The sequence below is a fragment of the Coregonus lavaretus genome (genome assembly GCF_964263955.1).
Source record: "Coregonus lavaretus genome assembly, contig: HAP1_SCAFFOLD_764, whole genome shotgun sequence".
Classification (NCBI taxonomy): domain Eukaryota; kingdom Metazoa; phylum Chordata; class Actinopteri; order Salmoniformes; family Salmonidae; genus Coregonus; species Coregonus lavaretus.
In genome coordinates this window covers 152,535-169,426 of record NW_028163916.1, presented here as the reverse complement: position 1 = coordinate 169,426, position 16,892 = coordinate 152,535, and the positions used below count along the sequence as shown (strand labels likewise).

The 16,892-nt window shown below is 45.3% G+C and overlaps 1 protein-coding gene across 1 annotated transcript in view; it reads left to right on the top strand.

The window, feature by feature from the left end:
• Positions 1-9,619, top strand: part of LOC311117666 (putative JmjC domain-containing histone demethylation protein 2C) — an 89,861-nt gene extending 80,242 nt beyond the window's left edge. The window contains exons 13-14 of the mRNA XM_084192599.1: positions 1,993-2,124; positions 7,880-9,619. Of these exons, the coding sequence (XP_084048725.1) occupies positions 1,993-2,124; positions 7,880-7,966 (219 nt within the window). The 3' untranslated portion in view covers positions 7,967-9,619. The remainder of the gene's footprint in view (positions 1-1,992; positions 2,125-7,879) is intronic.
• Positions 9,620-16,892: the final 7,273 nt, after the last annotated feature.

Here is a 16,892-nt window from a genome sequence, read left to right as displayed (position 1 = left end):
GTACTGTCGATTTAAGGCCAGATAGCACTGCATTTTACTTTGTGCTTGTGTTTCCCAATAAGCAATGTAGTGTTGTTTTGACTGTGTTGTAATGTGGTTTATTCTGATTGATTGGATGTTCTGGTCCTGAGGTTTCAGTGTGTCAGTAGAACAGGTTTGTGAACTCAGCCCCAGGACCAGCTGGATGAGGGGACTCTTTGCTCAGCTCTTGGCATTGCAGGGCTTGGTAATGATATGAGAGGGGGTCACTGTATTTTAGATGTTTCCTAAACTTAATTGCTCTTTTTTGAGTTTTTATTATTAGTGGATATTGTCCTAATTCTGCCCTGCATGCATTGTTTGTAGTTTTCCTCTGGACATGTAGGAGAATCTTCCAGAACTCTGCATGCAGGGTTTCAATGGGGTGTTTGTCCCATTTGGTGGAATCTTGTTTTGCAAGTGGAACCCACACCCTCGGTGCCTGTGTGGGGCAGTGGTCTAAGGCCCTGCATCGCAGTGCTAACTGTGCCACTAGAGATCCTGGTTCGAATCCAGGCTCTGTCGCAGCCGGCCGCGACCGGGAGACTCATGGGCGGCGCACAATTGGCCCAGCGTCGTCCAGGGTAGGGGAGGGAATGGCCGGCAGGGATGTAGCTCAGTTGATAGAGCATGGCGTTTGCAACGCCAGGGTTGTGGGTTCGATTCCCACGGGGGGCCAGTATAAAAATATATGTATTCACTAACTGTAAGTCGCTCTGGATAAGAGCGTCTGCTAAATGACTAAAATGTAATAAAGTGCAATTGGTTCAATGACTCATTCAATTCGTTTTAGCCAAATTTTAATAGGTATTTCAATTTTAATTTGTTTTTTAATGGCGTAGAATGCCCTGCGTGCTTTCTCTCTCAGTTCATTCACTGCATCATAAAGGTGTCCAGTTGAGCTTAGTTTTAAACCTAAGTAATTGTAGTGTGTGCAGTACTCTATATATACACTACTGTTCAAAAGTTTGAGGTCACTTAGACATTTCCTTGTTTTTGAAAGAAAAGCAATTCAGTCCTGTGTTCCAATGGCACATTGTGTTTGCTATTCCAAGTTTATCATTTTAAAAGGCTAATTGATCATTAGAAAACCCTTTTGCAATTATGTTAGCACAGCTGAAAACTGTTGTGCTGATTAAAGAAACAATAAAACTGGCCTTCTTGAGACTAGTTGAGTATCTGGAGCATCAGCAATTGTGGGTTCGATTACAGGCTCAAAATGGCCAGAAACAAATAACTTTCTTCTGAAACTCGTCAGTCTATTCTTGTTCTGAGAAATGAAGGCTATTCCATGCGAGAAATTGCCAAGAAACTGAAGATCTCGTACAACGCTGTGTACTACTCCCTTCACAGAACAGCGCAAACTGGCTCTAACCAGAATAGAAAGAGGAGTGGGAGGCCCCGGTGCACAACTGAGCAAGAGGACAAATACATTAGAGTGTCTAGTTTGACAAACCGACGCCTCACAGGTCCTCAACTGGCAGCTTCATTAAATAGTACCCGCAAAACACCAGTCACAATGTTAACAGTGAAGAGGCGACTCCGAGATGCTGACCTTCTAGGCAGAGTTGCAAAGAAAAAGTCCAGTGTCTGTGTTCTTTTGCCCATCTTAATCTTTTATTTTTTATTGGCAAGTCTGAGATATTGCTTTTTGTTTATTTTTCTGTGTCTGTCTCTCTGTCTGACCCACTTTCCCTCTCATTCTCTCTTCCTTCTTTCTTGCACTGGCCTCTCTCTCTCTCTCTCTCTCTCTCTCCCTCTCCCTCTCCCTCTCCCTCTCCCTCTCACTCTCCCTCTCTCTCTCTCTCTCTCTCTCTCTCTGTCTGTCTGTCTGTCTGTCTGTCTGTCTGTCTGTCTCTCTCTCTCTCTCTCTGTCTCTCTCTTCCTCCCTCTGTCTCTCTCTGTCTCTCTCTCTCTCTCTCTCTCTCTCTCTCTCTCTCTCTCTCTCTCTCTCTCTCTCTCTCTCTCTAACAGGTGCAGAACCTTCACAGTTGTGTCCAGGTGATAAATGATTTTGTGTCTCCGGAGCATGTGTTCCACTCCTTCCACCTGACACAGGAACTGAGATCCTCCAGGGAAGAGCTCAACTATGAAGATAAACTACAGGTGGGTTAGCTGTGAAGAACCCTGTTCTCTTCTGTTCTCATCTCAATGGGTTTCCTTTTTAAAGTGGCAATCTGAGATTGGCATATCCATTTTTGGACTTTAAATGAATGGTGGGGTAACCACTTTTTTGTTTCTATCACAGAATGTCAAACTGCTGCCACTTGAATAGAGAACAGTGTCAAACTGCTGCCACTTGAATAGAGAACAGTGTCAATCTGCTGCCACTTAAATAGAGAACAGAGTCAATCTGCTGCCACTTGAATAGAGAACAGTGTCAATCTGCTGCCACTTGAATAGAGAACAGAGTCAATCTGCTGCCACTTAAATAGAGAACAGAGTCAATCTGCTGCCACTTGAATAGAGAACAGAGTCAAACTGCTGCCACTTGAATAGAGAACAGAGTCAAACTGCTGCCACTTGAATAGAGAACAGTCAAACTGCTGCCACTTGAATAGAGAACAGAGTCAAACTGCTGCCACTTGAATAGAGAACAGAGTCAAACTGCTGCCACTCGAATAGAGAACAGAGTCAAACTGCTGCCACTTGAATAGAGAACAGAGTCAATCTGCTGCCACTTGAATAGAGAACAGAGTCAATCTGCTGCCACTTGAATAGAGAACAGGGTCAATCTGCTGCCACTTGAATAGAGAACAGAGTCAATCTGCTGCCACTTGAATAGAGAACAGAGTCAATCAGCTGCCACTTGAATAGAGAACAGAGTCAATCTGCTGCCACTTGAATAGAGAACAGAGTCAATCTGCTGCCACTTGAATAGAGAACAGAGTCAATCTGCTGCCACTTGAATAGAGAACAGAGTCAAACTGCTGCCACCTGAATAGAGAACAGAGTCAAACTGCTGCCACCTGAATAGAGAACAGAGTCAATCTGCTGCCACTTGAATAGAGAACAGAGTCAAACTGCTGCCACTTGAATAGAGAACAGAGTCAAACTGCTGCCACTTGAATAGAGAACAGAGTCAATCTGCTGCCACTTAAATAGAGAACAGAGTCAATCTGCTGCCACTTGAATAGAGAACAGTGTCAATCTGCTGCCACTTGAATAGAGAACAGAGTCAATCTGCTGCCACTTAAATAGAGAACAGAGTCAATCTGCTGCCACTTGAATAGAGAACAGAATCAAACTGCTGCCACTTGAATAGAGAACAGAGTCAAACTGCTGCCACTTGAATAGAGAACAGAGTCAAACTGCTGCCACTTGAATAGAGAACAGAGTCAATCTGCTGCCACTTGAATAGAGAACAGAGTCAAACTGCTGCCACTTGAATAGAGAACAGAGTCAATCTGCTGCCACTTGAATAGAGAAGGGTCAAACTGCTGCCACTTGAATAGAGAACAGTGTCAAACTGCTGCCACTTGAATAGAGAACAGAGTCAAACTGCTGCCACTTGAATAGAGAACAGAGTCATCCACATAGAAATGAACATCAGCTGCCTCAATATGTCTCCCAATGTTGTTGATCTAGATAATAAACAGGGGACCTAAAGTTGATCCTTGAGGCACACCGGAGCACAACTCAACTGTGTCCAACTTAAAACCATCTGCCTTAACACACTGGGTTCTATTTGATAGGTAGTTCACAAACCACTCCAGAGCATGACCAGTAATCCCAATACAGTTCAGTCTCTGCACCAAGACAGTACGGTCCACAGTGTCAAACACCAAGACAGTATGGTCCACAGTGTCAAACACCAAGACAGTACGGTCCACAGTGTCAAACACCAAGACAGTATGGTCCACAGTGTCAAACACCAAGACAGTACGGTCCACAGTGTCAAACACCAAGACAGTATGGTCCACAGTGTCAAACACCAAGACAGTATGGTCCACAGTGTCAAACACCAAGACAGTACGGTCCACAGTGTCAAACACCAAGACAGTACGGTCCACAGTGTCAAACACCAAGACAGTACGGTCCACAGTGTCAAACACCAAGACAGTACGGTCCACAGTGTCAAACACCAAGACAGTATGGTCCACAGTGTCAAACACCAAGACAGTACGGTCCACAGTGTCAAACACCAAGACAGTATGGTCCACAGTGTCAAACACCAAGACAGTACGGTCCACAGTGTCAAACACCAAGACAGTACGGTCCACAGTGTCAAACACCAAGACAGTATGGTCCACAGTGTCAAACACCAAGACAGTATGGTCCACAGTGTCAAACACCAAGACAGTACGGTCCACAGTGTCAAACACCAAGACAGTACGGTCCACAGTGTCAAACACCAAGACAGTATGGTCCACAGTGTCAAACACCAAGACAGTATGGTCCACAGTGTCAAACACCAAGATGGGGTCATCAGGTCATTTCACAGGGGGCTCATGTTGACCTTTAACCCTAACAAATAATCTGCCTGCATCAAGAAAATGTTGATTAAAATAGTTCAGAATAGAGGTTCTCTCAGTTACCACCTGTGAGTCAACCAGCAGTTGTTTAGGAAGCTGTGCATCTTTTTTTGCACTCTAAACCTTTCACTACTTGCCAAAATCTGGAAGGATTATTCAGATTATGAGCAGTAGATTTGAGGTAGTGGTCTGCTTTCTGGTCATAGCCACACCCTGATTCTGAAGGCGGTTAAAAGCCATCCAATCATCAGCTGAATTAGACCCACACGGCATTCCGTTTCCTTATGATTTCAGCTGGTTCATCTGAGAACCTTCCCTTCATTCTGTATTGGTTGAAAGGGGCTTGTATATGGGGGGCTGGTGAACCGTGTGGGGTGTCAGGGGGGTTCTGTGGACAGTGGACCAGGAGAGGGGCTTGGTTCACACTTTCTAGGTCTGTTGAAATGAAGCAACGTTTTTCACATTTGCGATGCAGGTGTCATAACGAGACGTAAAATAATGCAGTATGTCACAACAGGTGTAAATATATGGGAGGTTATGACGTGGTTATGACCGTGACGCTGGGAGGTTATGACATGGTTATGACCGTGACGCTGGGAGGTTATGACATGGTTATGACCATGACGCTGGGTGTCAAGGAAAGGGTTACCCAATATTTATAGTTATGGGAAATCTATTTCCCAGTGGTTTAGATGGTCCAGTGGTTCTCTCCACTATACCAGCTGATTTACTCACATTAACTGACATTAGGAAAGCTATTAGTTTTAGCCACCAGGAAATGGAGGAGCGATTTCTGCATAGTGCAACTTTATGTAACTATTGGGCCAATAAAGGTGTATATATTTGTTTAAGTGTCTCTCTCTATCTCTGGCTATTAATGTCACATTGGTCTGAGGTGAACCCTTTCTACAGTCTATTAATGTCCCATTGGTCTGAGGTGAACCCTTTCTACAGTCTATTAATGTCCCATTGGTCTGAGGTGAACCCTTTCTACAGTCTATTAATGTCCCATTGGTCTGAGGTGAACCCTTTCTACAGTCTATTAATGTCCCATTGGTCTGAGGTGAACCCTTTCTACAGTCTATTAATGTCCCATTGGTCTGAGGTGAACCCTTTCTACAGTCTATTAATGTCCCATTGGTCTGAGGTGAACCCTTTCTACAGTCTATTAATGTCCCATTGGTCTGAGGTGAACCCTTTCTACAGTCTATTAATGTCCCATTGGTCTGAGGTGAACCCTTTCTACAGTCTATTAATGTCCCATTGGTCTGAGGTGAACCCTTTCTACAGTCTATTAATGTCCCATTGGTCTGAGGTGAACCCTTTCTACAGTATATTAATGTCCCATTGGTCTGAGGTGAACCCTTTCTACAGTCTATTAATGTCCCATTGGTCTGAGGTGAACCCTTTCTACAGTCTATTAATGTCCCATTGGTCTGAGGTGAACCCTTTCTACAGTCTATTAATGTCCCATTGGTCTGAGGTGAACCCTTTCTACAGTCTATTAATGTCCCATTGGTCTGAGGTGAACCCTTTCTACAGTCTATTAATGTCCCATTGGTCTGAGGTGAACCCTTTCTACAGTCTATTAATGTCCCATTGGTCTGAGGTGAACCCTTTCTACAGTCTATTAATGTCCCATTGGTCTGAGGTGAACCCTTTCTACAGTCTATTAATGTCCCATTGGTCTGAGGTGAACCCTTTCTACAGTCTATTAATGTCCCATTGGTCTGAGGTGAACCCTTTCTACAGTCTATTAATGTCCCATTGGTCTGAGGTGAACCCTTTCTACAGTCTATTAATGTCCCATTGGTCTGAGGTGAACCCTTTCTACAGTCTATTAATGTCCCATTGGTCTGAGGTGAACCCTTTCTACAGTCTATTCTGTCTGGATGTGTCAGGACCTGGTTGTTATCCATCACGTTACCCTGTCTCTCCCTGTCTCTCCCTGTCTCTCCCTGTCTCTCCCCGTCTCTCCTCTGTCTCTCCCTGTCTCTCCCTGTCTCTCCTCTGTCTCTCCCTGTCTCTCCCTGTCTCTCCTCTGTCTCTCCCTGTCTCTCCCTGTCTCTCCTCTGTCTCTCCCTGTCTCTCCTCTGTCTCTCCTCTGTCTCTCCCTGTCTCTCCCTGTCTCTCCTCTGTCTCTCCCTGTCTCTCCCTGTCTCTCCTCTGTCTCTCCCCGTCTCTCCCTGTCTCTCCTCTGTCTCTCCTCTGTCTCTCCCCGTCTCTCCCCGTCTCTCCTCTGTCTCTCCCCGTCTCTCCTCTGTCTCTCCCTGTCTCTCCTCTGTCTCTCCTCTGTCTCTCCCTGTCTCTCCCTGTCTCTCCTCTGTCTCTCCCTGTCTCTCCCCGTCTCTCCTCTGTCTCTCCCTGTCTCTCCCCGTCTCTCCTCTGTCTCTCCCCGTCTCTCCTCTGTCTCTCCCTGTCTCTCCTCTGTCTCTCCCAGCTCTATCCTCCTCTGTCTCTCCCAGCTCTATCCTCCTCTGTCTCTCCCAGCTCTATCCTCCTCTGTCTCTCCCAGCTCTATCCTCCTCTGTCTCTCCCAGCTCTATCCTCCTCTGTCCTCCTCTATAACCCCTCTCTCTCTCCTCCTCTATAACCCCTCTCTCTGTCCTCCTCTATAACCCCTCTGTCCTCCTCTATAACCCCTCTGTCCTCCTCTATAACCCCTCTGTCCTCCTCTATAACCCCTCTCCTCTCTCCTCTGTCCTCCTCTATAACCCCTCTGTCCTCCTCTATAACCCCTCTCCTCTCTCCTCTATAACCCCTCTGTCCTCCTCTATAACCCCTCTGTCCTCCTCTATAACCCCTCTGTCCTCCTCTATAACCCCTCTGTCCTCCTCTATAACCCCTCTGTCCTCCTCTATAACCCCTCTGTCCTCCTCTATAACCCCTCTGTCCTCCTATCTCCTCTCTCCTCTGTCCTCCTCTATAACCCCTCTGTCCTCCTCTATAACCCCTCTGTCCTCCTCTATCTCCTCTCTCCTCTGTCCTCCTCTATAACCCCTCTGTCCTCCTCTATAACCCCTCTCCTCTCTCCTCTGTCCTCCTCTATAACCCCTCTGTCCTCCTCTATAACCCCTCTCCTCTCTCCTCTATAACCCCTCTCCTCTCTCCTCTATAACCCCTCTGTCCTCCTCTATAACCCCTCTGTCCTCCTCTATAACCCCTCTGTCCTCCTCTATAACCCCTCTGTCCTCCTCTATAACCCCTCTGTCCTCCTCTATAACCCCTCTGTCCTCCTCTATAACCCCTCTGTCCTCCTCTATCTCCTCTCTCCTCTGTCCTCCTCTATAACCCCTCTGTCCTCCTCTATAACCCCTCTGTCCTCCTCTATCTCCTCTCTCCTCTGTCCTCCTCTATAACCCCTCTCCTCTCTCTCCTCTCTCCAGGTGAAGAACATCTTGTTCCACTCTGTGAAGGATGCAGTGACGTCTCTGAGGAGGTGCAGCCAGGAGGAGGAGGAGGAGACCTGCTGACCCGTAGTCCCCCTGGAGCCTCCCTCTCGGAGACCAGACGTCCCCCTGGAGCCTCCCTCTCGGAGACCAGACGTCCCCCTGGAGCCTCCCTCTCGGAGACCAGACGTCCCCCTGGAGCCTCCCTCTCGGAGACCAGACGTCCCCCTGGAGCCTGGAGCAGATATGCACACCAACACTAACCACAACAACCATCAACCTTGAGTGCCAAGCAGAATAAACTACAACATGCTAAAACTACAACTCCATAGGCTATTTATTATGTTACTGACCAGTAGCACTACCACATCATCAGGATACTGACCACAGCAGTGGCAGTCAGCGCATCGTGATATATTCTGACCACAGCAGTATCGCTACCCAGCATCAGGAGAACTGACCACAGCAGTATCGCTACCCAGCATCAGGAGAACTGACCACAGCAGTATCGCTACCCAGCATCAGGAGAACTGTGATTGTAATAAACTATCTGATTTTACAGTACTGACTGCTGTTCTGGAACCTTCTGTTCTCTCTTCGTTTATTCCTGTTTTCCTTTTGTTTGTTTGTTTCATACTGTTGTATATTGTTTCCCTGAAAATGCTGTATTTATTTTATAGGAGTTGTAATGCGATGATGTTCTAGATCAAATGTAAATGTGACTTGTACAGTTTCCTAAATGATCCGCTGTGATGCGGACTCCGCACCGTTTAGTACAATGAGACGGTTACTGTGAGAGGAAACAGACTTCTTCAGCTGTCACCTGGGAGTCGTTGCTGAGTTCCAGTCCTCACGCCATATCTTCAGCTGTCACCTGGGAGTCGTTGCTGAGTTCCAGTCCTCACGCCATATCTTCAGCTGTCACCTGGGAGTCGTTGCTGAGTTCCAGTCCTCACGCCATATCTTCAGCTGTCACCTGGGAGTCGTTGCTGAGTTCCAGTCCTCACGCCATATCTTCAGCTGTCACCTGGCAGTCGTTGCTGAGTTCCAGTCCTCACGCCATATCTTCAGCTGTCACCTGGGAGTCGTTGCTGAGTTCCAGTCCTCACGCCATATCTTCAGCTGTCACCTGGGAGTCGTTGCTGAGTTCCAGTCCTCACGCCATATCTTCAGCTGTCACCTGGGAGTCGTTGCTGAGTTCCAGTCCTCACGCCATATCTTCAGCTGTCACCTGGGAGTCGTTGCTGAGTTCCAGTCCTCACGCCATATCTTCAGCTGTCACCTGGGAGTCGTTGCTGAGTTCCAGTCCTCACGCCATATCTTCAGCTGTCACCTGGGAGTCGTTGCTGAGTGAAAACCAACTGCCAAAATATGATAGTGTATAAAACAGTGTAAAGTTGTGTTATGTAAAAAAGAGAGACTAAGTGAATAATACACTACAGCATTTTATTAAGAAGGATTCACTGTAAAATGGAGACATTTACACAAAAAGGTTTAATTTATTCAAGAAAGTTATTGTTCTTCTGTTAAAAAGGTACTACGGTGAAATGTTGAAGTTAAATGGAAAACTATTCTGAAAAACGTACTGTGTAAATATATACATATGGACATTCACTGATGTATTTTTTTAAAACATGGCTTGCTTCAATTTTAAATTTTAAAAGTGCAAGTGTTATATGCTTTGTACATTGAAGTTCAAAAGGGTTTTACATTTTCCATTAAAATGGATTCATCGAAGTCTGTCTGTGCTGTGTTTTAATGCATACTGTACATTGCCCAGTGAAAGGATTCACATCCCTTGCACAGTTTTCATGAAATGATCGGCTTCAACTTTGACTCATCCACCCTGGGCTCCAGTGGCTTGCGAAAGTATTCATCCCTCTTGACATTTTTCCTATTTTGTTGCCTTACAACCTGGAATTAAAATGGATTTTTTGGGGGGTTTGTATCATTTGATTTACACAACATGCCTACCACTTTGAAGATGCAAAATATTTTTTATTGTGAAACAAACAAGAAATAAACAGAAAACTTGAGCGTGCATAACTATTCAGCCCCCCAAAGTCAATACTTTGTAGAGCCACCTTTTGCAGCAATTACAGCTGCAAGTCTCTTGGGGTATGTCTCTATAAGCTTGGCACATCTAGCCACCCCTTAGTCTCTGAACTCTCACCAAGAACTAACGCCTTAGTCTCTCATCCAGTTATTGCCAGTTATTGCCAGTTATTTCCAGTTATTGCCATCTATTAATCTCCTCCTCTGGCAACGTGTGCCACATACATAAATCTTTTTGCCTGTTAATTTCCATTGAAGCCCGTTCCATGATTTGGAGGTTTATTTCAATAACTACATTGAATGGGAGTTATTTGACATGTATTGTTCTACTCAACTCGAGGGAGCGTTTATTTTCTCTCAAAATGCAATACATCTGTTCTACCACTAGATGTCACTATTAGACAGTAAGCTCTACTGAAACTAGTCCGTTAGATATAATATGCCATTTAGCAGACGCTTTTATCCAAAGAGACTTAGTCATGTGCGCATACATTTTTACGTATGGGTGGTCCCGGGGATCGAACCCACTACCCTGGCGTTACAAGCGCCGTGCTCTACCAGCTGAGCTACAGAGGACCAGAGAACCAGAGGACTATTGAGATGTAATAATATTATAGGACTCATCTTCACATCCACGATGAGTCTTCCATATCCATGGGAGGATCTCAATAGCATTTTCTTTATTACTCCCCTTTGACCTTTTTGTCCAATGGGGTTAGAAAATAAGACGAGAGGATGCAAGGATATGCAATTGAGATTCTCCTATGGAGTCTTGATATTTTCTACGTACACTATAGATACAAAAGTATGTGGACACCCCTTCAAATGAGTGGAATCGGCTATTTCAGCCACACCCGTTGCTGACAGTTGTATAAAATCGAGCACAACGCCATGCAATCTCCATAGACAAACATTGGCAGTAGAATGGCCTTACTGAAGAGCTCAGTGACTTTCAACGTGGCACCGTCATAGGATGCCACTTTTCCAACAAATCAGTATGTCAAATTTCTGCCCCGGTCAACTGGTGCTGTTATTGTGAAGTGGAAACGTCTAGGAGCAACAATGGCTCAGCCGCGAAATGGTAGGCCACACAAGCTCACAGAACAGGACTGCTGAAGTGCGTAAAAATCGCCTGTCCTCGATTGCAACACTCACTACCGAGATCCAAACTGCCTCTGGAAGCAACGTCAGCACAAGAACTGTTAGTCGGGAGCTTCATGAAATGGGTTTCCATGGCTGAGCAGCAGCACACAAGCTTAAGATCACCATGCGTATTCCCAAGTGTCGGCTGGAGTGGTGTAAAGCTCGCCGCCTTGGACTCTGGAGCAGTGGAAACACGTTCTCTGGAGTGATGAATCACGCTTCACCATCTGGCAGACCAATGGACGAATCTGGGTTTGGTGGATGCCAGGAGAACGCTACCTGCCTCAATGCATAGTGCCAACTGTAAAGTTTGGTGGAGGAGGAATAATGGTCTGGTGCTGTTTTTCATGGTTTGGGCTAGGCCCATTAGTTCCAGTGAAGGGAAATCTTAATGGTACAGCATACAATGACATTCTAGACGATTCTGTGCTTCCAACTTGGTGGCAACAGTTTGGGGAAGGCCCTTTCCTGTTCCAGCATGACAATACCAATACATAAATTATTTGTCAAGATCGGTGTGGAAGAACTTGACTGGGCTGCACAGAGCCCTGACCTCAACCCCATCGGAACACCTTTGGGATTAATTGGAACGCCGACTGCGAGCCAGGCCTAATCGCCCAACATCAGTGCCCGACCTCACTATTGCCCTTGTGGCTGAATGGAAGCAAGTCCCCGCAGCAATGTTCCAACATCTAGTGGAAAGCCTTCCCAGAAGAGTGGAGGCTGTTAAAGCAGCAAAGGGGGGACCAACTCCATATTAATGTCCATGATTTTGGAATGAGATGTTTGACAAGCAGGTGTCCACATACTTTTGGACATGTAGTGTATGTACATATACAGTTCAGAAAGTATTCACACCCCTTGACTTTCTCCACCTTTTTGTTGTGTTACAAGGTGGGATTCAAATTGTATTTGTCATTTTTTCGGTCCACGATCTGCACAGTCTAATGTCAAAGTGGAAGAAAAATTATAACATAAAAATATTTTTTATAATAACTTGATTTCCATAAGTATTCAACCTCCTGAGTCCATCCATGTTAGAATCCCCTTTGGCAGCGGATATAGCGGAGTCTTTCTGGGTAAATCTCTGAGAGTTGGCAGCGGACATAGCGGCGTCTTTCTGGGTAAATCTCTGAGAGTTGGCAGCGGATATAGCGGTTGGAATGAGATGTTCTGGTAATGTAGTGTACAGTCGTTGTCAAAAGTTGAGAATGACAACAGTATTGGTCTTCACAAAGTTCGCTGCTTCAGTGTTTTTAGATATATTTGTCAGATGTTACTATGGTATACTGAAGTATAATTACAAGCATTCCATAAGTGTCAAAGGCTTTTATTGACAATTACATTAAGTTTATGCAAAGAGTCAATATTTGCAGTGTTGACCCTTCTTTTTCCAAGACCTCTGTAATCCGCCCTGGCATGCTGTCAATTAACTTCTGGGCCACATCCTGACTGATGGCAGCCCATTCTTGCATAATCAATGCTTGGAGTTTGTCAGAATTTGTGGGTTTTTGTTTGTCCACCCGCCTCTTGAGGATCGACCACAAGTTCTCAATGGGATTAAGGTCTGGGGAGTTTCCTGGCCATGGACCCAAAATGTCGATGTTTTGTTCCCCGAGCCACTTAGTTATCACTTTTGCCTTATGACAAGGTGCTCCATCATGCTGGAAAAGGCATTGGTTGTCACCAAACTGTTATTGGATGGTTGGGAGAAGTTGCTCTCTGAGGATGTGTTGGTACCATTCTTTATTCATGGCTGTGTTCTTAGGCAAAAATGTGAGTGAGCCCACTCACTTGGCTGAGAAGCAACCCAACACATGAATGGTCTCAGGATGCTTTACTGTTGGCATGACACAGGACTGATGGTAGCGCTCACCTTGTCTTCTCCGGACAAGGTGTTTTCCGGATGCCCCAAACAATCGGAAAGGGGATTCATCAGAGAAAATGACTTTACCCCAGTCCTCAGCAGTCCAATCCCTGTACCTTTTGCAGAATATCAGTCTGTCCCTGATGTTTTTCCTGAAGAGAAGTGGCTTCTTCGCTGCCCTTCTTGACACCAGGCCACCCTCCAAAAGTCTTCGCCTCACTGTGCGTGCAGATGCACTCACTCCTGCCTGCTGCCGTTCCTGAGAAGCTCTGCACTGCTGCTGCCCCGATCCCGCAGCTGAATCAACTTTAGGAGACGGTCCTGGCGCTTGCTGGACTTTCTTGGGCGCCCTGAAGACTTCTTCACAACAATTGAACCTCTCTCCTTGAAGTTCTTGATGATCTGATAAATGGTTGATTTAGGTGCAATCTTACTAGCACCAATATCCTTGACTGTGAAGCCCTTTTTGTGCAAAGCAATGATGACGGCACGTGTTTCCTTGTAGGTAACCATGGTTAACAGAGGAAGAACAATGATTTCAAGCACCACCCTCCTTTTAAAGCTTCCAGTCTGTTATTCTAACTCAATCAGCATGACAGAGTGATCTCCAGCCTTGTCCTCGTCAACACTCTCACCTGTGTTAACGAGAGAATCACTGACATGATGTCAGCTGGTCCTTTTGTGGCAGGGCTGAAATGCAGTAGAAATGTTTTTTGGGGATTAAGTTCATTTTCATGGCAAAGAGGGACTTTGCAATTAATTGCAATTCATCTGATCACTCTTCATGACATTCTGTGCAAATTGCCATCATCAAAACTGAGGCAGCAGACTTTGTGAAAATTAGTATGTGTGTCATTCTCAAAACATGAAAAAAAAATCCACACGAATCTAAAAGTATTTTTTTTTATATCTTAATCATATACATCCAGCTAGCACTGTCATTCATGCATCACCAAAACAAAGTTAACATGTTCATCATCATGAGATTTGATAGCACAGATGGAGATTTACATCACGCAAAAATACAAACTGAAATCATTCTGATGTACCTGATTACTGTAAACCGATATAATTACATGGTGGACTTGGTTCCCTCTTGATAAGAACATTATCTTCTGACTCACTAAGCTGCATCGCATCAAAGCTCCTGTTATATATAATTATATGATATCAGTCTGGCACAAGTACATTACTTCAGGTTAGTGTCTCTATTGAATAGAAGACAGTATTTAGACCCCTTCCCTTTTTCCACATTTTGTTAGGTTACAGCCTTATTCTAAAATGGATTAAATTAATATTTTTCCTCATCAATCTACACACAATACTCCATTATGACAAAGTGAAAACAGGTTTTTTAAATAATTGTTTGCAAATGTATAAAACATAAACAGAAATACATTATTTACATAAGTATTCAGACCCTTTGTTATGAGACTCGAAAATTGAGCTCAGGTGCATCCTGTTTCCATTGATCATCCGTGAGATGTTTCGATAAACTTGCAGTCCACCTGTGGTAAATTCAATTGATTGGAAAGGCATACACCTGTCTATATAAGGTCCCACAGTTGACAATGCATGTCAGAGCAAAAACCAAGCCATGAGGTCGAAATAATTTTTCGTAGAGCTCTGAGACTGGATTGTGTCGAGGCACAGATCTGGGGAAGTGTCCCAAAAAATGTCTGCAGCATTGAAGGTCCCCAAGAACACAGTGGCCTCCATCATTCTTAAATGGAAGAAGTTTGGAACCACCAAGACTCTTCCTAGAGCTGGCCGCCCGGCCAAACTGAGCAATCGGGGGAGAAGGGCCTTGGTCAGGGAGGTGACCAAGAACCCGATGGTCACTCTGACAGAGCTCCAGAGTTCCTCTGTGGAGATGGGAGAACCTTCCAGAAGGACAACCATCTCTGCAGCACTCCACCAATCAGGCCTTTATGGTAGAGTGGCCAGACGGAAGCCACTCCTCAGTAAAAGGCACATGACAGCCCACTTGGAGTTTGCCAAAAGGCACCTAAAGACTCAGACCATGAGAAACAAGATTCTCTGGTCTGATGAAACCAAGATTGAACTCTTTGCCCTGAATGCCAAGCGTCACATCTGGGGGAAACCTGGCAACATCCCTACGGTGAAGCATGGTGGTGGCAGCATCATGCTGTGGGGATGTTTTTCAGCGGCAGGGACTGGGAGACTAGTCAGGATCGAGGCAAAGATGAACGGAGCAAAGTACAGAGAGATCCTTGATGAAAACCTGCTCCAAAGCGCTCAGGACCTCAGACTGGGGCGAAGGTTCACCTTCCAACAGGACAACGACCCTAAGCACACATCCAAGACAACGCAGGAGTGGCTTCGGGACAAGTCTCTGAATATTCTTGAACCCGATCGAACATCTCTGGAGAGACCTGAAAATAGCTGTGCAGCGACGCTCCCCATCCAACCTGACAGAGCTTGAGAGGATCTGCAGAGAGGAATACGAGAAACTCCCCAAATACAGGTGTGCCAAGCTTGTAGCGTCATACCCAAGAAGACTCAAGGCTGTAATCTCTGTCAAAGGTGCTTCAACAAAGTACTGAGTAAAGGGTCTGAATACTTATGTAAATGCGATATTTCAGTTAATTTTTTTATAAATGTCTAAAAACCAGTTTTTGCTTTGTCATAATGGGGTATTGATGAGGGGAAAAAACTATTTCAGAATAAGGCTGTATGGTAACAAAACGTGGAAGTCAAGGGGTCTGAATACTTTCCAAATGCACTGAATTACACCCCCCGATTCATACTGCTACACTGGAGATATACAATGAATTTCACATCCCATTCTGCATATTCAAACAGAATCAAGCAAAACAAAAGTTACCTGAAAATGTTATTTGTGTGGTTTTGTTACACAATCAACAACTTAGTGAATACAGTACAAATTAAACTAGAGTTGTATCTAGTGTACGTCCACCCAGTAGGTGGTACGGTCCCTAACCTCTCGGACACTGGTCTAGAGATGGATGGAGGGGAAAGGTTAAAGGTTTCTCCATGCAGAGTGGCCAAATCCCTGTGAGTCCTGGTCAAAAGATAGTGGGGAACAGGGTGCCGTTTCAGTCCTCTCCCAGAGCACCTTGTCCTGAATGGAGACACTACCAAGAAAAACAGGCACTGCTGCGGGGGGCCTTTCCTTCTGTTACAGCCAACCAGAGGAGAATGTAACCTGGTCCTAGATCTGTTTGTGCAATCATGCCAAACACATCTGGAACCAGGCTAAGGAGTACGTACTCCAGGACAGTAGTGTTGTCTGCATAGCCAGAGCCCAGGGAAGCCAGACACATCTGGAACCAGGGTAAGGAGGACGTACTCCGGGACAGTAGTGTTGTCTGCATAGCCAGAGCCCAGGGAAGCCAGACACATCTGGAACCAGGGTAAGGAGGACGTACTCCGGGATGAAGACAGTTGTTATTGCTGAGTTTGGTAGCTCTATCCAAACTGAAACCCCTCTACCCGGATCTCTAGACCAACGACGTATATAAACATGTCTATGATCTCGACTAGCACAGAAATTAAAACTGACCCCAAGCAGCTGTCCTTCTCTGTAAGGCAAATTGAAGTTACGCGGCTTTACGCTTTTTAAAATTTATTAAGAAACATTTAAATGCCAAAGAAACAAACGTTGCATTGAACGGCTTAAGGACAAACACACCATTTCATTCAGCTTTCAAATCTAAACTCAAGCTCCTTCACAGGTTGTTGGTTAAAATTATGAGAATGAAAAGATGAAGGGAAGCTGAGAGGATGAAGGGAAGGTGAGGATGAGAGGATGAAGGGAAGGTGAGAGAATGAAAAGATGAAGAGAAGCTGAGAGGATGAAGGGAAGGTGAGAGGATGAAGGGAAGGTGAGGATGAAGGGATGGTGAGAGGATGAAAGGATGAAGGGAAGCTGAGAGGATGAAGGGAAGGTGAGAGGATGAA